At 40.3% G+C, this 24723-nt stretch overlaps 1 protein-coding gene across 9 annotated transcripts in view; it reads left to right on the top strand.

Annotated features, from left to right (window-relative positions):
• The window catches only part of ECHDC1 (ethylmalonyl-CoA decarboxylase 1), a 41485-nt gene extending 17763 nt beyond the window's left edge, over positions 1–23722 (top strand). For all 9 annotated transcript variants that reach the window (XM_082302915.1, XM_082302916.1, XM_082302914.1 and 6 more), the window contains 3 exons: positions 911–963; positions 2888–2968; positions 23049–23722. In XM_082302915.1, the coding sequence (XP_082159041.1) occupies positions 911–963; positions 2888–2968; positions 23049–23454 (540 nt within the window). In that variant the 3' untranslated portion in view covers positions 23455–23722. The remainder of the gene's footprint in view (positions 1–910; positions 964–2887; positions 2969–23048) is intronic.
• Positions 23723–24723: the final 1001 nt, after the last annotated feature.

Here is a 24723-nt window from a genome sequence, read left to right on the forward strand (position 1 = left end):
GATGTCTGAGAAAGAGTATAATAACAGGGAAGGCAGATAGATAATGATTTTGCCTCAAAATACTTTCTTAGCCCGCAGCAACTTGTGACTAAGACTTCTAGAGCTAGAGGTGTTGCCTTCTATGTAATAACCTTTTGTTGCTGTTCCTGTTGTGATTTTATGTAGTTGTTCTTGGATTTGTGTAGAGGGTGTAATGCCCTGCTGCCAAGTGTTCCACATTTTAACTACATGTTGTAGGAAGAAATATTTGTTTTGAACATATTTTATTTGGAACCCTTTAGTTCTTGTACTGGATTAGAAGGAAATGATTGTGTCTTTTTCACTATTGATTGCAAAGAGATGTAAAACAGGATGAGAGAGATAAGAAGGATCTTATTTCTGGTTTGGTTTTTTATTTATTTCGGTGTTTTGTGGTTTGGTTTGTTGATTTTTGTAGCTGAAATGCTTTTGGCCCAAACAATAAAAGATTAAATTGGTAAATTGTATCTTGTCTAAAACTTTATGGATTTGGAACAGTAAAAAGTATGCAGCACACTATGACTTTGTACAGAGTTTAAAAACTCAGATTTATGAGTGTTCAACTTGAAGTGAGAAGAGGAAATTAAGAAGAAAGGCTAAAATTTCACAACACAGAAATTCAGTATTGCAATTACTTTAGCAGTGGCTTAATTATAACTGAAATTTATATAAATCAATTGAGTTCTGCTTTTATTTATTTTAACCCGATTTGTGCTAGATTTTCTATTAGTGCATAGTAGGGTTGGGCTAGAATTTGGGCAACATGAACCAAATAGAAAAAAACCCAGCTGAAGTAAATATAAAATATATTTATTCCTGTCTACTCCATCTATGTGTTTAATTGCTTCACATCAGGATCACTTAACGTTTTTTAATTTCCTATTCTTTGTAGGATGGGATGAATATGTGCATGTTTATGCAAAACACCTTAACCAGACTTATGAGGTAATATATTTTATTTACCCTTTTTTATGAAGTAATTATAAGTATCAGAATGTATTTTGGCTAACTTTTTAATGAGATGTTTAAAGTTAAATACATAGTTTTAAGTATGTAATTTTGAATCCCGGACTTTGTATTCACACATGTTAATCAGGTAGGTATTTATGGATTTAAATGAGACCTGAACATTTTGCAACTATTAGACTTTCCAGAGATTGGAACAGGAAAAAAACCCTAGGCTTATATGTGTAGAGCTAGGAGATACCCAGAGTTAAGGAAATCTTGGCCTTCAAATTGTCTGAAACTTGACCTCTCTAACTCAGTGGAAATCGGTAGCTCTTAAATAACAAGCAACAACAGGTTATGCAGCCTACGTAGGTAACATTTATTTGATATATTTATTTAATCTTCCCACTTCACAAGAGGAGTGTAGTCAGTTCTACCATCTGGTACTTCTGAAAAAGACACCCTTTCCTTTAGACTTTGCTTCCCTTAAGAAATCACGTTTCTATTAAATCCATTTGTGGTAGAGTCTGTCTTTTTCTGCTCAGAGCTCTTTGAAGATGAATACTCTTTGTTTTCAAATATTTTTTTTCAAATAATCTATATGAGAAAGTATTATGAATTAACATTTTTTCTGTAAAATTACCCAGAAGATTGGAGACATATTAGTAGTACTGTAAGGAATCCTCAGGATTGGAAGCCATTTGCATAAGCTAGTCTCCATATAATCATATGATAAAAAATGATGGGGCAAAGCTAAGAGGAGGAAGATGTGTGAAGATTAAGTCCCCAACCTCAGGTGTGTTGACTTAGTGTATCTTTAAGCCGTGGTTCAGGGGGAGCACTGAACTGCTGTCTGGGGACATCTGCTGTAGATGGGATTAGTCTCCCTTAGAGCTGAGGCTGACTGTGCTCCTGAAAGAGGTACCTCAAATGGATTAGAGTGTGGATGTAGCCATCTTGGACCCCTATCTTCTGGTTTCTCATAAACAACAGGAAAAATGAGATTGCCCTCTTCCAGTGGGTTCACTTGTGCTAAGTATTGTATGAACTGTGCTGCAGCTTGTAAGTGAACCTGGGCCATAAGAAAGTGTTGGTGCTTCTGTTAAAATAGAACTAAAACCGGACGTGTGGTTATGATTAGGAAGCTGATTTCTGAATGAGGTTTGTAAACTGCTCAAAAAGCTAAATGTCTCTTCATAGTAAAAGATGCAAATTCTGTGACTAACCAGCTGTCTTCATCTCTTAGGGAACTTGCCTTATCCTAAGTCACTGTTCGTTAGTATTCATTTCACATCAGCAGTGGGGAAACATACTCTTCCTTCCCTCTGTCCTTTGAATTACCTTGAACATGATTAAATACCTTGAACATGATTAAATACAACACCAACAAAGGTAACAGATTGCTGCTTTCCTCAAAAGGTTTTGTCTGCAAAAAAAAGTTTTGTTGATGACTGAGATAGTAGCACTCTGTTTGAAGAAGCTGCTGAAGCTGTCATGGTAAATCTCATTAATTTTAGATAAGCCGGCCCTTCAGTTCTTTGTGTCTCTTTCTGGGGTGTGCTGGCTTAGAGTAGAATCTTGTGTTGCTATCCTGTCACTCCTTGCAGGTAGTCTTTTTAGGCATAATCTATAGCAGGTATTTTTCATAGTATGTGTTTTTCAGTATATGATACTTATTTTGATTTTATTTGATATATCTGTCTTGCTGTTTCATTTGGGATTCTGTATCAATTATGCAATAGTAATTTTGAAATAAGTGGAATTGGTATTGTGCTGCTTGCCCACAAAGATGTAGTTATTTGAATAAATTGAAACAGTACATTTTTCTCAACTTTTACTGTAGAGATGGTTTGGTTGAATTGTTTTGTACTTTCTGAAAGGCTAAAAGCATGAATTTTGCTTACTAAAGTCTCTTGTGTAGGTTGCCTTTGATCAGTGTTGCACTAGTTCAAGGAAAAGCTTTTGGAGGAGGAGCAGAACTTACCACAGCCTGTGATTTCAGGTAAGGCTAACAAGTTGTGTAGCTGTTATGTTGGGTCAGCGATTTAATGATTGTCCAAGTGAAATGTGAGAAGCTTGAGGTACCACTTCTACCAGGAGTCATGTTCCTGGGTTCCAAGGAACTAGATTGCAACTAGATTTTGTCATCAGACTTCACAGGAAAAAAAAAAGTTGTGGTTTCTGCCAGGTTGTGTGGTTTGGATCACCATGTGAACCAAGAGCAGTAAGGAACTTTAGCAACTGACTGTGTTACACACCAAGCAGGTTCAACTCACCCGAGTGAGAGGTAGGAGGGCTGTAAAATTGTATATCTCCCTGTGTCTCTTTATGTGAATGTCACAAGTAAAAATAAATAAATAAATATCTTCATTACTCTGGTATTTCTTGTTCTGAGTTTCTTATTTGTAACATCATTTTGTGCTGCACAGTTGTTGAAACAAGAGTTTGAGGTGCAGAGGAAAACAAATGAGGTTTTGTCCCTGGTTGTTTTTTTCTCCATTCAGGTGCATGGATTTGCTAGCATGAAACAACTGGCAAAAAAAAAGGGCTTTAATTAAACTGGCAGAACAGGAATGGGAAGAAACGAAAGTAATAAAATGTCACTTTATATAAACCACTACTAATGTGCAAACAGCCTACAGATGTAACAGGATAAGCACAGTGGACAGCATCTCTGTAAATGAGGAGCTTTTAGTGAAGTTTTTATCTAAGAAAAGGAAATGTGCTCTTGAGGAGGCCTTAATGCCTGAAGTGGGAAAGGAATTGCCCCGCCCAAGCTGAAGGAAGGTACACTCAAAAGTAAAAAAACTAGAATATTACAGTGCTGTTCCAGGTATCAGGAACAGGCTTTGGCTAGAGGAGATGGTATCTGCATTGTCTAAGCCACTTGGAAGCAATCTTTCTTTGCTTTGAAGGTAGATGTGGTTGGATCTTTCTTTATATCTGCTCAGCACACAGTGAGCTGAAACCCCAGCTGTGATGTGAGTCCAGGCTGTGTTACAAATGCCTGGGAAACAGCAGAGAGGCTCCGTGTTTGACAGCTGCAGTGCTGGCAGGAGAATGCACCTGGGAGACTCAGCAGACCTTTCTCTATCTGTGAGCCTGTCGGCAGAAAGTGTTTCTTGTTATCTCTAAATAGGAGTTTAGGGAATGGGAATGTAATGAAATGGAAATCTTTTGGCTTTCTAAAATATGTAGTCTCTACTTACACTCCAGCTATGCTGTTTTGACATGCTGTGTAATTATAGGCATTGTCAAGTAACTCTTATTTGCATGAATTAAGCAGCTGCAGTTCCTTTTATGCATTGCCATAATTTTCATAATAACTACAGCTGTTGATCCATCTTCCATTACTTTCTACACACCCATCCAGTGCAACTAAATAACAGCAATTCAGGAGCAGCAAATGGGACTTAATTAATAACAGCAACAAGACAGAGAAACATACTCTGTGCTGTTATTGCTCTTGAATTTGAGAATTTTAGTACTGTTGGACAAAATCCTGGGGGTTTTTTGAGAACTATAAATAGGTATTAGTGGAACAGGTATTTTGTCCTCAGTCACTAGATGACAAAAGATGAGCTTGAGACAGAAATCAGAGATTTGTTTTCTTCCTTGAATAAACTGTTTGGGCATTTTATTTTTTAAAACAAAATGAGTTTGTTGTGGCTGCTTTTAATTCTAGATTTTCAAATAGAGTTCTGTTAAACAGTCTCTGTTTAAACTACCAAACTGCTTGGTTTTGGCCTGTCCTGGGGTGACTGTATGACTATCATCTGCCCTATGCCAAACATGAATCCTGTGCCTTCCTGCATCTTTAAGCTGTTTCTCAGGAGAGGGGGGAGAGAAGCCAGGCGAATTTTTCAGAGCAGTTTGTGCTCAAGGGCACACACACCCCCCTGCATTGCTGCTGCTGCAGAGCCAAGGAAAGCACCTTCCTGCTTTTTCCCAGCTCTCGGCTCCTTTTCTCGGGAGAGACAGAGAGTTAAAACTCTTTGCTTTGTAGCTAGCCTGCTAGCTGAGGCAAGAACTTTTCTTGGGACTGTTCTGCTCCGGTCTGGAACAGCATCACTGGGAGGCCCCACACCATGGCCCGGAGGTGCCCATGCTGAACCCCAGCTCTGGAGAGGGCAGAGCCACACCCACAGAAAGGACTCTGAAATCTCCCCAGGTTTCTTCTCCAAAGCAAGAGGTTTTATTATTTAACATTATTCATTCCCTTTTCTGTGCCTGCGTGCACTCGGGGTTTTTTCACTTTCCTCCGAGGAATTTCTTTCTGAACCTGCTGGGGGCGGGGCTGCTGAAATCTGCCTTCTAACAGAGGGACGTTAATTTCAGACATTTTCCTCCAAATTTGTCTCAAACCAAGGCATGGCCTGAAATATTTTCATATTTTTATCTCTGCCACTGTGTACTACATTAACTATACTGATATTGTTGAAGCAACTCACTTGAACCAAAATGACCCAGGTACCTCCTCTGAAATGTGCTCTGGCAGCATGATGCACATCTCTACTAAAGTAGAGGTGTGGACAAATCCAATTTTAAAATAGCTGAGGTGGTTTAAGATATTACTGATACATTCTTCCTGTAGCAGTTCTTGTGGCTAATTGTCTCACTCTGTTTTAAGCTGGCTCATTTTAAATTGGATTAGGGAGGGCTTTTGTGAACTTTGGCACACTTATTGCTGACATAAGGACAGTGATGAAAAGTGAAAGCATCTTAGGTCAGTCCACCTTTAATCTGGAGGAAGAGGTCTTCTCAAAACACCTTCTTCAATCTTAGCTGATTTATGTCTTGTTGGAGTATGACTCTCCAGAAGAGCAGCATCCTTATAAAGATCATAAGCATGTTACTGGGGGGAAAAAAAAATCAGTCCAGACAAGAGCAAGGTAATTAATTTCCTTTCAGACTTTTTCTGATTTGAAAATTGGAAAGATAAAGCTTCTGACACTATAATTATTTACTCAATTATTACTGCAAAACTGAGTAATGTACAAGTGTGCAAGTATGAAACTTGTTTAGACAGCTGAGCATTTTAGTACCATTTTCAAGAAATGCTGACTTTTTTCAGTGTGCCACAGGTGAGCCTGTGAAGGTGGCTTGTGGTGTCTGCTGCCAAATGTTAATGTATTTTACAGCTCTGCATGACACTGCAGCCATTTCAGTGAGGTGCAGAAGTGAATGTGATGTTGGATTTAGTGATGCAGTTTTACAATAATTGAAGTACCTGCATTGGGTTCCTATATGCAGAAACTTGAAGTGTGTCTTGTGCTTACACAATGTGTGAAGGTAAGGAGAACAGATTTGGCAGGATTGGTTGAGGAATTTGGACAGGAAAACAGTAATGGTAGTGGATTGTTGGGCAATAAGCTGACAGATATGGGGAAAAGACAGTTGGTAATGAATCCATTTGTGCAATTAGCATGTCACAATAATCTCTGAGTGCAGTCACTGCAGTGCACTACCAACAAATAGCCAGAATAACTAACTTTGAATTCTGAGCTGTTTTGTCTTCTATTTCATGTTGGTGCCTTTGAGAAATCTCTCTGGGGCAATGTCTGCGTAGATCTTTTACATGCATCTACAACTTTGAAAATTTGGTCCTACATCGCTTGGCAAAATTACTTCCATTGTATCTGAGTGCTTCTGAGACACAGAGTCTCTTCCCTGTTACCCTGTTTTTCCTCTCTAATGCTTCTGCAGTCCAAGTAGAGGTGTGTCCCTGCTGTGTCAATCAAATTTAAAAGGTAGTGTTTTGAGGCAGAGGACAAGAGTGCTGAAATACAAAACTGCCTATTTCTCATACCGTTGATCTCAGAATGGGCTCGTATGTAGAGACAGCAGTAATTTCCTTTTCTTCTTTAGAAAATAAATTAATGAACTATAATTTCTTCAGCTGTAGTTGATGTTGCACAGTTAAATTGCAAAGGACCAGTTTCATTACTGTTGTAAGTGCTGAGCTAACTATTAGCTTATGCTAATAATACTGCATTTATCAAATTGGCCTTCCTTCATTTTAGCAGTGTGTTTTCTATATTTTTGTGAAATGTGTAGGCATGCTTAGTATTACATTTTAAGGTGTTAAACATGTTCCACAAAACACTTAATAAGAGATACAATGAAATGAAATGCTATTTAATAACTTCAGGTGTTTGTGTTCCTGTGATAATTTATGTTTATTTCCTTTTACAAGATGTATTTAGCAGTTTATAGGAAATCAAAGGAGCAGAGGATAATCTAACCACTGCACAGATGTAGGTCCACTATGACCAACTTTTCAGTTGTTTCACCTTTCAAAAAGGAGAAGTGGAGGAAGCCATAAAGACTTTAGTATTCTACAGTAAACTTTTTCAAAAATAGATTTCAGAACATCAGAGCATAGCACATGAGCTTCTTTGGAAATATTTCACTCTAAACAAGGATTTTGGCTTTTAATTTTATCAGGAGGAGCATTTAGGTGCACAAGATACAACTGTTTGAAATAAGGGTGCCTCAGTACATAGTAACATTTTTCATTGGACAGAGCCTGATGTGAATTTAGCAGGATGGGGTTCACATTCTCATGAGTTCTTGCAGAGTCCAGGCTCAGAAAGCACTTTTCATTCATGTGACTGTAAAACTGCTACACATCATCACAGAAGAATCAGTAGCCAAATCTGAGAGTGGGTTCTCTGTAGAAGCCTAAAAGATAAAGGACTAAAATGTGTATGTTTCAAACACTGATAGCTGGATAGCCATGGAGCCAGCCAAGGATTGTTGGTAATAACACACTGTGAGAAAGAACAGGATGTGGGTGGAGAAGAGGGCCATATGGAGGTGGAGCAGCACTTTTCTGGGACAAATGTCCTTGTTCTGCTGCCTGGAGATAAGCACAACACAGTACAGGGCAAGTGCAGGAATGAATTTGAGAAGCGGGCATGCGAATTAAGACCATCAAAGACCTGTGAAGCCTCCAACCCACTTCCAGAAAGGTCTAGAAGAAAGGACTGTACGTGATAACTAATTTTCATAGAAAGTGAGAAGCTTACCTCCAGGACAGGATAAACATATGTATAAAAAAGTATCCCCACAAAGGCTGGGCGTGTGTGCACCCCAGGACCCTGGATACTCCAGCTGGATCAATGCTTCAGCCAGGAGTGATCTCCCTTTTATTCTCTTTCTTCCTTTCTTTGTCTCTCTTTAATTCATCTCTCTCTCTCTCTTCCCTTTCACCCTACCGCTTATCCAAAACCCACTGCTGTGTGCTTATACTGGGGGGTCAGGGACTAGAATAACAATGGCCATGCCAAGTGTGTAAATTAGTAATAAAACTCTATAAGCTTTTGTGGATCCTCTGACTTTTGCCATTCCTTTTGACCACGAGCATCTATGAGTCTTGGGTTCTCCCTTTTCCTTAAGGGTGGGACACCACGTTCTCACAGCTTCAAGTGCTTGCTATGTGGCGTAGATCACTTTTTAAAACTATATAGAATTTTAATCTCTTATATATATATGTGTGTGTGTATGTGTGTGTATTTAAAATCTGCAAATCAGTTGGCAGTTTTAGAATTCCAATGCAATCCTACGTCACTTGGCATTTTTAGAGCCCTGAGGGGTTTGTTACTACAGGTTTCTGGTTATGATTTTAAAAATCTCACATTGCCTGCCTTTAAAAAGGCTGTTCTTATTTTTGACATGGTACATTTGACATCTGGTTAAGTAAGCACTGCTAGAAATGGGCTCAAGAGCTTCTGTTATTTGCCTTCTATTTATGGACTGGTGTTGAGGGTTTTTTACCAGTTTTCATTTGGGATTGAATTTTGTGTGTTTACAGTCTTTCAGGCAGAGCATTTTTAGATGTAGTCTACAATTCAAATTACCACTGTTTGATTGTAGTGGAAATTTAAATAATATCAACAAAGCATTAATTTGAGTAGATGTTTTCTTTCCGAAGTTGTCTTCTTGCAGGGATTTACTTCATTCTAGGTTGTTTAGTTTGTTTTGGTTTTCTTTTTTTTCCTTTGGGAGGCCAAACCATCTTATCCTGGGTAAATGAAATTTTTCTTATCAGCATGTGTCTATATTTTAGACCACTTGTACCATGCAATTGTACATCCTTTCTGTTGAACAATCCTGTCTGCAGCTGATAAAATGTGCTGCGTGATAATAATAAACAGAGATAGTCCAGATAATAGAAAACTTAGATAAGGCAAATTTTAGAGGATGCAGGTCTGGGCCCATTCTGATACTTGCTGATACACTGAGCTGTTGGTCCAGTGTAGAGAAGCATTTAAGATTCAAAGAGAATATGAGAAAAGAGTACAAATGCACTGGAATTGTCCACTATGCTGGCATCTGTGAAGTGACTAATTGCAAGTTTACATAAACTGATATTTGAGGTATTTGAGTTTGATGCATCATTGCTGATCTTCACTACTAATTTTTTTTAATATATGTATGTCTTTATTATCAGATAGCTCCACAAATTGGTTAATACGAAGTGTAAGAAACACGTATATATTCCAGTCTGCTGATTTTGAGGTGAGGTTACACTGAGCTGTGGCCTTGTGAGGACAGACTGCCTGAATAGCTTCCTTGGCTATGGGAGGAGGGTGTCCCTGTTGCATAATCCCAGCTCGCTTCTTACCTCTGATTTGCCAAGCAGCAATGAAAATGCCTGTATGAGTCAATTATCTCACTAAAAAGCAACAGAAAACCTGGGTTTTTCCTGTTTTTACAGTTAACTAGAGTGGATTGTAAGGGAATATAATATTGTCTATAGCCAGTGTAAAGAAGGAGCTAAGTCTCTAGGAGATGGCAAAGAACTGTAAGGGGTGAGAATACAATCTACTCCTTTTGGCTCTAGGGAGATGTTACATACCCTTGGTTTCCCCTGAAGCCACAGCTTTCAACTGCTTTACTTTTCACTGGATCAGCTTCCAGGGAATGTCTTCCTGAGTCCCTGTTAGCTGTTTCATTTTTCAGAGCTGTCGTGTGCTATTGAAGGACTATGAAAAGAGCTCTTCCTTCTCTTTATCACTCCAAGTAGCAATATAGTTAACATTGTAGGTGTCTGAAGGGTAATCGTCCGTATCAGGGTTACTGTTCGTTGAAATGACCAGATGTTCCCAAAATGACTCAATTTCCCTGGCTGTAAGCAAGCATTGTGTGGATCTCAGCCTACTTCCACTGTAAGCATTGCCTTCAAAATTGCAACTTCCAGTCTTCCTCTTCAGCCCCCAGTTTTATTTTTGTCTTTGATCCAAAGCAATCCAAGGTCTTAGTGAAGATTTGGAGCCCAGCAGGCTGAACCTGTGTTCCTCTTCCTTCCAGATTTATGCAAAATTGTGTGAAACAAGATGGCAAACTGTTTAATCTTGTTAACCTTGGTGGCTTCAGCTTCCTACTTCCTGGATTCTGTAGTCAGTAAGAAATTAATTACTATGCTGTGACTCAGCAGTCTCAGCAAGAATACATCAAATTGTAAATTCTTATGTTAGATTCCTATTGTGCTTAAACTGTTTTGTGTATAAGGACTTCTGCTGTATCCATGGTCTGTTACTAGGTGTTATCTTCCAGTCCTATTTTGTGTGCTGATGATTCATATTTGTAAACAAAAAGCAAATACATAGACTGAGAAAAGCCCTATAATTTAAATTAGCATGGATTTGTGTGTGTGTGAAAGAGACAAAGATTGTAAATAAAAAGATAGCAGGGGAAATCATACTTTTGGTGATAATTGGTCACACTCCTAGGGATATTTATGGGGCATCTGTTACAGTTGGCTGAAAATGTGCCTGCTTCTTGTCCAGGTAGACTGAACATGACATCAGTGATCTGAAGTTGGTTTGAAATTCCCATCAGTATATAATATTCTATATTAAAAAGTAAAGAGGAGAAGCAGCAGGTTACTACTTCAATGTAGAGTTTTAATGTTAAATTATCTATCCTATTTACACCTTTTTGAGTTATATCATTGTGTTCTTCCCCTCCCCCCCCAAAAAAAAATCTCTGAAGTCGTATATCATATCTGGAAAACTTAGGTCACAGCCACCGTGATGATTTTAAAAAAGCCAAACCACGACTGTCAGTATTTTTTGTTTGAAATTAACATGGTATCCTGACAAAGTGGCAACATTCCATTATAATTGAATCACCAGTGATTTCAACTAAGTATATTATCTCTCTTTGCTTTAGTCAGAAACTGTGTAGGATGTGCAAATGCAGCATTGGTAGCTCCATGTGCAGAGACAGCTGAATTTCAAAGCGTGTCTTGTTACCCTGTGTCTTGTGAAGGGTTGTTAGTGTGACGTTATGTTGTATTTTAAGTTCTTTAGTGCAGTGAGTTGCAGAAACCTGATACATCAAATCTATCATAAAGTATTAGAACAGCTTGAACCTTGCATCTCTCAGGGCTGATGTCAAGAAATGCTGTTCCTTTCCAGTCGGCTGAGTTCAGGCGAGTGAGGTGATCTTTGCGGTTTTGACATTTTAGATGCCAAGCTCTGAGCCACTGTTGGGAAGCCCCTCCTCCCCTTTGTGTATCATCAGTAGAGACGAGCAGAAAATGTGATTGAAATGTTCCTGCCTTAAGAGACTCTTGAATTTGATCTGGGAGAATTTTGTTCTGTTTTCTATGGTTTTGATAAACATACATAATGAAAATAAAGATGTGGGAAGCCAAAGTTATAGACATGGTTTGCATATGCTGCATGAAAGTGTGCACATAATTTAAAAGATACAATATTTCCTCTTTGAAAACAAGCTCCACTGTACTTTTTTTTTATTTCTAGATGAATACTGTCATTTAAATTTGACAAAAAAATTTAATTATCAAGCACCTTTACCTCCAGGTGGTCTTTTCCATCAAAGAATCTAGTAAAATATCCCTGGATCTTTCCTAATGGAATTTTTTACTTTAATCTAAAAGGCATATCTGTTGTTGTAAATGTTTGCTTGAACAGAATCCAAATAGCTCTAGTTTCTTTTTTGGGACGGAAAGACTCATGTAACATTTCAGATTTCCAGCATGAGTAATTTTTTTGTGAGCATTATTTTGGCATTCACTCACTTGTGTATTGAAGCTTTGGCAGCCTGTAAAGAATAGCTAAAACCTGCTTCATGGGTAAGACCCAAGTGCTATGGCAAGATGAGAACTGCTCTGAAAATAATTGTATGGTAACCGAGGTGCCTGGGACCCACTGACACCAGAGTAATACAAATATGGTCATAACTGTGAATTACAAGAAGAGAGTGTTAGTAAGATATTGGTCATTAGCTGGGGAGGAGAAATAGGGTGGTAGCCCATGGATTGCTGTTGTACATCTGCAGGTAATAAGGAGGATCCAGGCACTGCATCTTGAACGATGGGGCATCAGTCCAGCTTTATGGCTCTGGGTGATTCATGCCATTTTCAGAGTTTATATTGCACACTTCAGGGGAATTAGAGCTCCCCAGTGTAACTATCTGCTTTATTCTCTTGGTTCTATGTGTTCTTAAATTGTGATCTGAGCCCTGGGTGTGTTCAATAACCCTTTGTAAAACCATGCTGCTCCTCGCCAGTGTGTGCACAGTAGGTGTTAAACAGGTCCAAGGCAGCACCGTGGACAGGGCAGTCTTTATTGCTATCTGTGTAGTTGTAAAAAGTTTTTCTCTCCTACATAGGAAAGACCTTTTAATTTACTTTTTCTGCTGTTTTCTGAAACTACTCAGCTCACTTGGATGCTTAGGCACAAGATGGAATGAGGGAGCAGTGTGTGGCTCACACAGCTTGTATGTCACATCGCAGCTTGTGAAGGGGCCACCTGATGTGTGTGTGCAGCACATATGACCTGGCGTGGCAGTGGTGAAGGGCTTCATGAGCCCTCTGGCCAGCCCTGTCCCCATCTCCACCAAGGCCTCCTGCATGGTGCTGCCCACCCCCAGCACCATGGTGGGGATGGAACCTTGGGCCTTAGAAACCCCCTGTGGGCATTGCGTGTGAGCCTAAAGAAAGCCTGGAAAGCGGGGCAGATTCACTTTGTGATTTGGCCAAATTATTTTCTTTCCTGTCAGTTTATTGAAAAATGACTGGGAAGGGGAAAGCAAAATAAAAAGGCTCATCTTACTTCTTTTAATACTGCTCGTGGAGTTTTAATCAGTCATGCTTTTTTTGGGCCCTTATTTCTAACCTTGTGATCTGCCATCTAATTCAATTTTTCATTCCTGCTGCAGAAAATGTCTTTCTGCAATTTCCAATATCCAGCTTCATTTATCCCTTTTAGAAGAAATGTAGCTTTTTATAGCATGCTTTTTTCTCTCCACCTTCTGTGAAGCCATGAGTGAGAAAGTGTCAAGCCTGAGGTAAAAAATTAGATTTAAACCCCCTAATCAAGGTCTGCTGTGTGAACCTCCATCTGTACCTGACTTCTGGGAGATTCTGGTCCAGAATGAGATGGAAAGTCTGTGCGGATGGCAGCCAGTATGACAGCAGACATCACCTGCAGGAGACTTTGGGGGGGCCTTACCTACCTTGTCTTCATTGAGACTGCACTACTCCCCTTGCAGGGTATTTCATTGAGACTGCACTACTCCCCTTGCAGCTACCAGCTTCTTTCCCCATGTTTCTTTCTTTTTATTATCCCTCTCTCAAACTAACAATCTCTGGCCCTCTTTTAGCTCATTTTCTTTGATCATGGAAGTGTTTAAGAAATAAATCCTTTTTCACTGCTCTGGTTGTTCTTACGCAGTCATGTCTAGACCAGTTTGAATCTGGGTCTTGCCAGAGGACTCTCCCAGACGGTCTTCTCTGCTGCCTTACTGAGCTCCTTCATGCTACTGATAGAACTTTTCTTGATTTTTTCAGTGCAGACTTTGTTAGTGATGAGATGCTCTTTTTTGGGGGGACATGCAGTTCTCTGTGTCTGTCTATTATAATTTAATTCCTGTTATCCAAGGGATCTTTGTCCAGTAACAATATTATTTTTGTGCTTCCCTGGAATGGCTTCCTTTGGACTTGGTAATCTTGCAGCCTCTTTGAGCTGACTTTATTGATTTTGGAGGCTCCTCTTCCATTGAATATCCCAATATTTGGGCAATAGGTGTTGGTTATCCACACTTTAATTTCCTGTTTATTCCTGGAGGCCACATTCCTCCAAAAATGGCTCATGTCTGTTTAGCAATTTCTGCACTGGTGTCCAGTGTTCCAACTCTTCCTCTAATCCTTGTCATTGCTATATATTCCATTTTTTAGATTCAGGGCTCCACTTTTCAGAATTTTAACATCAACCAAATGTTTTGTACTTCTAGATGAAAGTATGACTTTGTCATTCTTTCTTCTGCATTTTATTTCACTCTGGGTGATGTGAGAAAGCGTGATAGAGTCACATTATAAATTACTATTTTAAGGCCTCCTTTGAAGAATGCAATTCTCATTGTTTAGGTCCCTTTGCTCCCTTCTAGAAAGTGCCCTCAGGTTTCCCAGCCAACTCAGAAGAATGTTAACTCTTATTAAGAAAATACTTCTGTAATTAGGAGTCTATTTACTTGATCTGATTTTTACCCTGACCATAAAATGCATTGGAGAATCTGACTGGAGGACAGCAAAGGTAGGGGGTAAAGGCGATATGTACTAGGGAGACATGAGAGATTTTTCTGGGCTACTTTATGTAAAGTTTGGTTTTTAGCTTTTGTGGTGAGTGGGGAGAAAATGGATGCACTAAGAATGTTTCAAAATAATTTAGTAACTATAAATAAAAGTCCACATAGTCTCTGTAAAGTGATTTGAGAAGAGCTGTGAGAAAAGCAAGCTTTTGTGCTGGTGAAATTTCCTAGGATGGTATCAAGCCTACTCCTTTGACACTGTGATTTAGAGTGTGCCTAGAACACTCTGTGCTTGGGAGGCTTGGTAGGATTATTTTTATTTTGCTTCTTGGGTATCATTTTAATTTATTTAAACCTCAAATAAAGAAGGTTTATTGTTTTGTGATTTTACTTGGTGGAGTGTTTTTAAATCACTGAAAGGATTTGAGAGAGGTAACTTTCTGATGGGCTTGTTAAAATAAAAAAACCTACTTCTTTCCATTGCTTTCTTGTAGAAAAGGTTATGGATTAAAGCTAAAAAACAGGAAAGATTATGAATGTGCACAGTCTTCTTTTAGCCTATTGAAATTTGGGATTGCAGAGCATCTTTTAGCAACTGTATCTAAGATAAGCACATGGCATGCAGTTTCCCCAGACTATCTTTAAACTATTTTGTCTTCATTTTTATGTACTTTAGTAGTTACCATTTATATAGTTACCATTTATTCATCTGTCAAGTGAATATCTGGATTTAAGGATTTTCAGAAAGAGCAAACATTTAGGGGGTTTGCTTTTATGATGCCATGGTGGTCTGCACAGGCCATCACCACAGGCATGTAGCACAAATCCTTACTTTTATCAGTTTTACAGTAGTTTTGCTTTGTAAGTCTCACTAGTGCTGTCGCGGGTCTGAAGTAGTAATTGCTGCAATATCTAATTGCCTTATTATTTCTCTGCCTAGGGCAGAAACATGAGAAGCTCTCAGTGAGGAAGAAGATATGAGAGAGATGCAGAGGGAATTAATACTAGCAAGCTGTGTTGGGAGAGCATGTAACAGTTATGGCTTGCCAATATTCACTGCATTGCTGCAGTTCAAAAACCTGCTAAATAGAATTAGCAAGGAGTTATTGATTAAATGTTTAATCTGGGTCTTTTTGGTCCTTTAAAGCCTATCCAATTAATCAAGTGAGATTGAAAAATAATTGAAATTATGATTAATTCTTCTCAGGATAATTCCACTTGTTAACATTCTCAGAACTTGTTAACATTCTCAGAGAACTAGGGTGGGGTTTTTTGGGGATAGAGGGTGTAGTAAGCTGACTTTCAAAAAAATCTTTAGCCATTTTGTCTAGATAGTCCCCTTACAGAGTATGTAGGTAATTATTTGATGGTGTAGTGATAAATAGACTGCTGAGACACTGCACTAGATAGGCAGAGAGGGATTCATTAGTCCCAGCTTGCTTTTTGGAGGAAACTGTCTTATTCTTAAGGGTCTAATTCTAAAAACATCTGTCATGAAAATTGAAGTAAGGACTGGAAGCTGCTAATCAGCAACTTTGCTGACTGGCTAAATTATTTTAGTATAGTACTGCATATTTCTTCTGCAGAATATTCTTCCCACAGTACCTTGCTGCTTCAAAATTCATTTTTATCGCAAAAATGACTGGTTAATACATTTGTTGTTTTAAGATGAGTTTCTGTAGTAACTATGGAAGGCTTGTGTATTGGAGTATTGAACAAGGCTTACACAAGACAAGTTGTCACTATTAGAACACAATGTTGTCATGTAATTAACTTATTAGTGTTTAGGTTTCCAGGTCAGGTCTCTGCAGGCACAAACCGCAGCCTTACCTTTAGTCTTTTCAGGCTTTCTATGGCTTTGTGAAAATATCAAGGCAGTAGTTCATATTCAGGTTGTGTTTTCAAGGTTGTACTCAGGAATTACTTTTGTTGTTAAACATTCTGGAGAAGGTAGAGATTAGCTTTGCAGCAATTGCCGAGGAGCATTCATATATAGTGCCTGAAGAATTTGTGTCTTATTGCTAAGGAAGTTCTGTATTTTCTTACACATGCTCTAATATCTGTCTTTCCATGGTGGGGAGAATAGATGTAAGATATATTAAATGGGAAGATGCATGATATCTGGTGTATCTTTTCGACTCTGAGATTTGGAATGCAGATACCAGAGGTGGATTGAGTGATAGGTACAAGTTAAACCTTACAGATCCGAATGCCATGCTAAAGAAAATGGGGAGAAGGCAGTGAGCTTGGAGGATTCCAAACCCCTTGGTATGTGCTACATGAACTGTTCAAAATAGTGTGAAGTTCCGCAGTGCTTGACTGCTTAAATGATGATCCTTGCCCAAACCTCAGGCTAACAGCATTTGCAGTTCCAGTTAATTGCTCCTTATGGTCCAGCTTTCAGAGCTGCCACTTGCCTGTGGGATGATCCCTTAGTATCCCTACCTGAGCCAAGGAACTGAAGCTGCAGAATTATCTGGGTGCATTTGCAGCAAAGGTGACACTTTTCTCTTATGGAATTGCTTTCACCTCCAACTACCCTCTTCTGCCTTATCTGAACAGTTATTGCATTTCAGCCATTCATTTTAAAGCTGCTTTTTTTTTTTCCTATTTAAGAAGCTTAGAATGCAGCCTAGGAAAGATTACTTGATTTATGTGGTGCACTGAACCAACCTGAAATAAAGGACTTATTTTTAATCCGAAATCAAGGCTTTTGCTGTACACATAAAGGAACAGGTAGTTTGTTTCTCGCTATGATGCTACAAATTCAGCAGTCGCAACTCTCTCTTGCTTTGTTTTAACGTATTGTAACAGTTTAGTTGACTAAAAACATCCCATCACTTCATGTGTTCAGCAGCACTTTGTGTAAGAGCAGCACTTTATTTTTGTTGGGTTTTGTGTGCCTCAGCAAGAGAAGTGAGATTAGATTACAGATGGTACCTGTGTAACTCTGCTGCCTGAGTCCTTGTCACTCGCTTCAGGAACCTACCATCAATACTGGGATCTGCTGTGTCCTCTGGGATGCTGAGGACAATGGAGTGAGATTGAGGTGCAATTTTCTTGGAAGTGATGGTACAGGGATTGTATTTCTGGTGTTGAGAAGGTGCAGCTGGAAAACAGGGAAGAAGTGGACAATGGACTGACTTTCTTGCTCACTTAAGGTCCAGCATGCACGCGAGAGCTGCTGTTGTTGTGAATTGTCCTGGTAGCTCTCACCAAACAAACTTACAAAATCCTAAACTAGTTACACGTGAGCTTTTATCCACTTGCCAGCAAGATCATTAAATTTTTGTGTCCACCTGGCAAAGAAGTTCATTTACATGATAAACACCATCTGCAGATAATGTCATACCTGACCTCTTAACAAATTATTGAACTTGCACTCCCCAGCGGTGTGTATTTTAAAAAGCTCTTTTGGCCATGTGTCAGCATAACACTGCTGTTATTTAATTTTAAAAGAGTTAATTAAGCTGATGCCGTATTGATGAGTTTGTTAGAAAGGCATACATGTTGGGCAAACTGTATGGCAGCATTGTACATCAACTTTGTTCTTCTGTTCTTTGAACAAGTGTTTGGCTCTTGATAACCTTCCTTCTGTTACCATTTTCCAGGTGGTTTCCTTTTTCCTTTAATATCTTTCTTTTCCTGTACCTGCAATAGTTCCATGTGTGGTTTGGATGGTGTTTTGGGTTTGTATGGCCAGGTTTTGGTAGCAGAGGGGCTACAGAGGTAGCAGTAGGTACAGCTTCTTTGAGAAGTTGCCAGAAGCTTCCCCTGTGTCAGGTAGAGCCAGTGCCAGCTGGCTCCAAGGTGGGTGCACTGCTGGCCCAGGTTGAGCCAATCAGGAATGATAGTAATACCTCTGTGATAACATATTTTAAAAGGAGAAGAAAGTTACTGCACAATTGTAATTTTGGCCAGAGAAGAGCAGGGTGAGAATATGTGAGAGGAACAACTCTGCAGACACCAGGGTCAGTGGAGAAGGAGGGGTTGGAGGGAAGGAGGTACCTGAGGTGCCAGAGCTGAGATTCCCCTGTGGACCATGGTGAGGCAGCTGTGCCCCTGCAGCCCAGGGAGGACCACAGGGAGGCAAAGATCCACCTACAGCCCCTGGAGAAGACCCACACCAGAACAGATGAATGCCCAAGAGTGGGCTGGGAGGCCTGTGCTGGAGCAGGGTCCTGTAGGGACCTGTGGAGAGAGGAGCCCATGCTGGAGCAGGTTTCCTGGTAGGACTCGTGAACCCATGCTGGAGCAGGCTGTTCTTGAAGGATGGCACCCTTTGGAAGAGTGAATCACACTGGAAAAGTTTGCAGAGAACTGTCTCCGTGTGAGGGGCCCCACACAGGAGCAGAGGAAGGACTCCTCTCCCTGAGCAGTGGCAGAAACAACACGTGATGAACTGACCATAACCCCCACTCCCCATCTCCCTGCACCAAAGTGGGTGTGTGGCTGACCATAGACATTGCTTTTCATCTGTCTGGGTGTCCTGCATCTATGTTTTGCAAAATATGTAGTTCTACTTGAAGATTTATTATTATTTCTGTAGCTCTTGCTCTACAGCGTGCTAAAAACGTGGATGTCTTTTAAATGTACCCCAAGGCCTTTGACTCTCGTTTATGGAGAATTTTCTGCTTTGTGTTGGTTCAATCACCTTGCAGATAAGGTATTACTGAAATTTACAGAAGAAGGTAGCAGATTCGGTGAGGGAACTTACTGTGACCCAAAGACGTAAGCTCTGTTTATTATTTATATTAATATTGATGGTTTGAGAGCAGGATGCCAAAGTATTTGTGGGGGAGGTAAAAGTCATCTCCTGCAGTTCTGGCTGCCCTCTCTTGGTACAGCCATAGCTGGGAACCAGGTGCTGCAGCACTGCATGATGCTGGCTGCCTCCCTCCATGGTGTGCCAGTCTCATGCCAACTAAAAGGGGAAGATCAGAAGTCAGGAGCTGTGTCCTTATGTGACACTGGGAGTCAAACAGGGAACGGGAACAAAATCCAGGTTGCTGACAACACATGTATTGTTTTAGGTGTCTTTTTTTCCTATAATGGGTTTCAAAAGCATAGTTGTAGGATCTTTTAAAATGCATTAAATAGAGGGTGGTATCTGTCCCTCCCTAGTAAACTTGATTAGTATCTTTGCCTTGTCAGAATGCTGACTCTAACTCAAACCTTGAAGTCCAGGAAATGATTAGGTAAGGGCCAGCACAGATCTTAATATAATCTTAGTTCTATCAAGGAACTGATTACATCCGTTGGAACAGCTCAGTAACATTAGTATTTATAATAAGCAGGTATGAAAAATTGAGAAAGTATATTTTTATTTGCATTTTCAGCTTTTATTGTATATGCTCTGGCTTCAAGTAGCTGGGAAATACTTTAGCAAAGGAAAGCATAGCTGTTAGCTCACAGAAAGTGCTGCCTTTGGGGAGCGAGTGTACCTTTACTAGGCTGGGATTTGCTAGGCTGCAATGTTAGTAACAAGGTTTCTTCTCACGTGCACTGCTAGTGATGTGATGAGATGCAATGTGACAGTCAGTTGTTTGTGGGTACAATGAGATGTGACAGAATGAAGGAATCCTCAGATCAAAGGGGGAGGATTTGTAACATTTAGTGCAGCTGAGAACATTTTAAAATGTACAGCAGGAACATTTGCTGTAGCTCGTTTGCTTTAGATGACTAACACAAAATTGGATGTGGCCCATGGTGGCTGTGCTTTCTTCGTGGGGGGGCTGTAGTGTTTGTAACATGGAAATAAAATGTTCTCAAAGAAGGTTTCAGCTGCACGTTGAGGCTTGTATTACCTTAACCTCTTATTTCCAATTTAAATTTTGAGGATTTTGCTACCCTTCACATTTCTGAGGGATGTTCCCCTGCTTACTATAAGGTCTTCTGTCACTTTGTACATAAATTACATTGAATATTTTTTTTTTTTCGGTACTGTCATGCAACAGATTTTCTTTATTAGGGCAGGGAAGGCATACATGTAGGAGTCTAGCAATATGACCTTCCCCTGGGATACAGGGGACCCAGATTTTAATTCCTTTGACGTGAAAGACAAGACCGGCATACTGTTCAAATCACAGTTAATTTTGTATTCATCTACTACTCTCTCTCAGGCAGGGCCAGTACTAGGTGAATAAGGTATAAACAGTTTAGGAATAGTACTTTGGTCTTTCCAGCTTTTTGATGTCTGCCTCTTTATGTTAAGTAATGCTTGATGTGCTTTTCTTACAAAAATTCTTTTAATGGGAGATCAGATCTGTCATGTCTCAGAAGGTGGACTCAATTCCTTTCATACAATAAAAAGGGACATATGTATGCAAGGCTGCAGCTGGGAGCATTCAGAGGCTGATCCCAGGCTGGCTTGCCAGCTGCTTCTGCCTCTTCAGACATGAGCTCAGGTCTCCATTGCTTCCTGGGCACGGGGACTGCAAGTGAGTGATAAATCTAACAGAGAGTATGATGGGTGGTTTCTGGAAGAAATGGTGTGACTTCATAGTTGAAAAGTGAAAAACCATAGATACCTTTCTTAAGCCTGAAAGCAGTCCAATACTGCAGTTACACCTTCCACTGACTGCCGCTTAGCTCAGTATTTTCTGTGGGGCTTGTTCAAAGGAGCGTTGTGGGAAGAGGTGAATCCCAGTGAGGTTCTGAAAGCTGCAGCCTCACAGTCTCTCTGTGAGTTAAGTGGTCAGTGGTTTATTTTCCTTTAATTGTATTTGGTTCCATTTTCTCTAAGGGAGGTAAAGACATTGCAGGGAAACAGAGCCCTTCCCACATACTAAACATTGTCTGAAACAATCTCAGATTCAATATACAAGGGCAACATGGCCTCCCTGGCCTGTGGTGGCTGTCCTATGAGACTGCCTACGGGTTGCCTAGCGTCAGATGCCCAGCTGCCTATAACCCTTTCTTTTCTAGTGCCTCACATCACTCAGTACAGCTAGAATTAAACCCGTAATAATGTTTTCATTATTGCTTTTCCAGTAGGACACTGGGTGTGAGCAAATTGCAGAGTAAGCTGAGCCAGTAAAGGAGTTTTGGAATACTTGCAGAGTCATTCTTTTGAGAGAAGAGACCTGAACTCCCTGGGATTTGCTGGGTCTGGGAAGCACTTGATAATGTTAGCTTAAAGCCTTTCCTCCCCTGCAATACTCTGCTTTCTTCTTTTTGTCACACAACCTTCCTCTGCTATCTCTACAAAAAGGCTTTCATGCAATCTGGTCTGTCAGCTGTTGCTTTTGTGCATTGTGCTGGATCTGGGATAAAGCGTAAGCTCTTCAATTCTGATGCTGTACAGTGTGGCATGAATGCTGATGGTGCTCTGGTTAAGAATAAAGCAACCAAGCAAACTTACAATTAACAATAACTAAGCAGATGTGAGAACAGTGAGTTCTTAGAAGTAGTTGCATTTTTAAAGATTTTTCCTTTCCCCTTTCAAAGCTCTTCACCTTGGTATTTTCACTATGGAAAACTGCATTGTTAGGAAACAGACTTGTGTGTAGACCTCAGTATCCCAAGATTCGTCTTCAAAAAGCAATTAGTACTTGAAGTAGAAGTTAATCTACTTCACAAGTGTAATTTCCATCCTTTGCCTTACAATCAGCAGCAAGCAACCACACTGCAGAACATCACCTTGAGAAAGAGCAAGTACTGGTCTGTTTCTGTACATTTTTTCTATGTGTTTCTATTTCTAGTGGTTTTTTCCACTAACCTAACGTGTCAGTGTGACCACTGTGTGAAGACAGAATAATCTGCTGCAGCAGAGCTCCTCCAAGGAGATAGCTTAATGAGCCCTAGGGTGAGTTCTTAAGTAAAGGAGGTAGAAAAGAAGCATAGAAAAGAAAGATGTGAAATCTTTGGAAAGAGGAATGTTACTTATCTTGTAGAGGGGAGCAATTCTATTACACACTGCAAGCATAAATAAAAAGCAATTCTATTGTGCATTGTGAGCCATAAATTGAGCGTCCATCCCGATTTCCCTCACTGTAATGAGCAGTTAGAAATCAAACTCACATGGATCTCTAAAATATGAAATGAAAAAGCCCCACCTGTGCTGTAATCACCACGGTGCTGACAGAACCTCCCCACTTCACATCAGTACTAAGACCACAATCCATCCTCTTGAGAAATGTTTTGCACATTAGTTTGTTTGGGTTTTACCCAACACCCTTTGCAAGGCAGTGTCTCACTGGGAATAAATGTAACATGTCCTCTGTCTGCAGTTCTGTTTTCAACACTTTTAGAACTGACTACAGGTATCAGTATGGGCACTAAGCATCTTTACTTGTAGCAGCCTATGTGTCTAATTTTGAGAAGGGCCAAAAGCTGCAGTTATGGCACCACGTGATGTAAAAATTAAGATACTCCAGCTCTGGCTGTAATGAGCATGCTGTCAAGTTGTATCAGCCTTTGGAAGCAGAAGGGAGGAGAAAATAGAAAATCGAGGACCGTTGAGCTGAAAACGAAAGTCGATACATGGATTGACCTCTGTGTTTGCTCTTCATTGACAGGTTGATGACGCCTGGAAGTGAAATTCGGTTTGTCCACAAGCACATGGGCCTGGTGCCCGGCTGGGGAGGAGCTGCCCGGCTGGTGCGGATCGTGGGCAGCGGGGCAGCCCTGCAGCTGCTGGGCGGGGCTGCCCGGGTGGACCCCGAGAGAGCTCTGCGCCTGGGGCTCTCCGAGGAGACGCTGCCGTCCTCAGACGAAACCACGGCGTTGGCAGAAGCCCGAGCCTGGCTGAATCAGTACATAGAGGGTCCGACCACTGTGATTCGGGCTGTGAAAAAGGTGGTGACAGCAGGAAGAGAGCTCCCACTGGAAGCTGCCCTAAGGACAGAGAAGGACATTTTTGGAACTGTATGGGGTGGGCCTGCCAATTTGCAGGCATTGGTTAGAAGACCAAAACATGAATGATGGTTGATGCGTGAGGAATGGGCTTGACCTTTTTGCAAACAAAGCTTTCAGTAAAGCAGCCATTAAACGGAATCATTTAAGGACTTGTCCATTTAAAATGGCCTTAACATTCCTGCCATTTAGGTCAGGCAGGCGTATTTGGTGTGCAACCACAGAGAAATCCCGGGCAGATTCTCTACTGTCTTAATCACCCACTGAATGGAGATTAGTGAAATTAGTATGTAAAGGTAAATACTATGCTGAAAATATAACTATAATTCATTTGAAACGAGGCTGAAGATTATTTTATTTGGTGTTAATTTTGGTTTTTTAACTGGTATGGATATTAATTACTTGAAAGTTATGAGGTTTATTCATTTGCAGAACAGGTGCATCTAAAGCTGCAAAATAAGAGCTTCCCAACCAGTGCCTTTAAGCAGCTTGGAAAAGATGATAACTAGTGAGAGGATAGCTTTTATTTTTTCATTTCTAGTTCTTCATAAAATTGCTGAGAAAATATCCTTGGATACTTCAATTTTAATGGTGCTTTTACAGGAGAAGCCTTAAGTTAGTGAGAAGCTTCTAGCACTCATTCACTGACACTGATTCAGGTTTTTAAATGTATTTTGGTGTCTTCTCACTGCTCAAGGAATCAACTACCTACACATGCATCTGCACATTCCCATATCCTGTACCTGTGCAAAGCTGCTGGCCTGGTTCTTCACACAGAATCTAGCTGAAATCATGGAAGGCCATGATGTATCATGCCCCAAAAGGGCTTGTCCTTAAGTGACTGGGTGATGTGAGTACTTCAGCATTCTGGTAAGATGTGTGTGGATATGTCTATGTCTTTCTTCAATGCATTTTTGCTGGTAGGGTGTGTTTGGGCTGACTAGAAGATTTGGAACTCAGTCTCCACTTCATGCCAGTGACTATGCAAGTAATTGGATAACTCAGTGGGGAAAGTTTTCCCTTTAGATTTTAGAAACTGACACAGAGTGCCTGCTTTAAAAATAAGCATCTGTGAGAGCAAAACCATACAGACACATCTGTGACTGAGAGTTTCCTGTACTGTTGGTTAGGATGCACTTGTCTCTAAATCCAGCAGGAACTGAGATCTGAGCCAAGGACCGAAGTACCCTGTGGGGGCATGTAAAGAAGGAAGCTCTGGGCTGTGTGCCACTGTCGTGCATTCTTGCTCTGACCAGGCATAACTAGTTCTAGATCATGGAACAAGCTCCCTTAAGAAAAGAAGGCAGTATCTTGGATGGAAATCCATGTTATGATTTC

The sequence above is a fragment of the Coloeus monedula genome (assembly GCF_965178545.1).
Source record: "Coloeus monedula genome assembly, chromosome: 2".
In the NCBI taxonomy this organism is placed as follows: domain Eukaryota; kingdom Metazoa; phylum Chordata; class Aves; order Passeriformes; family Corvidae; genus Coloeus; species Coloeus monedula.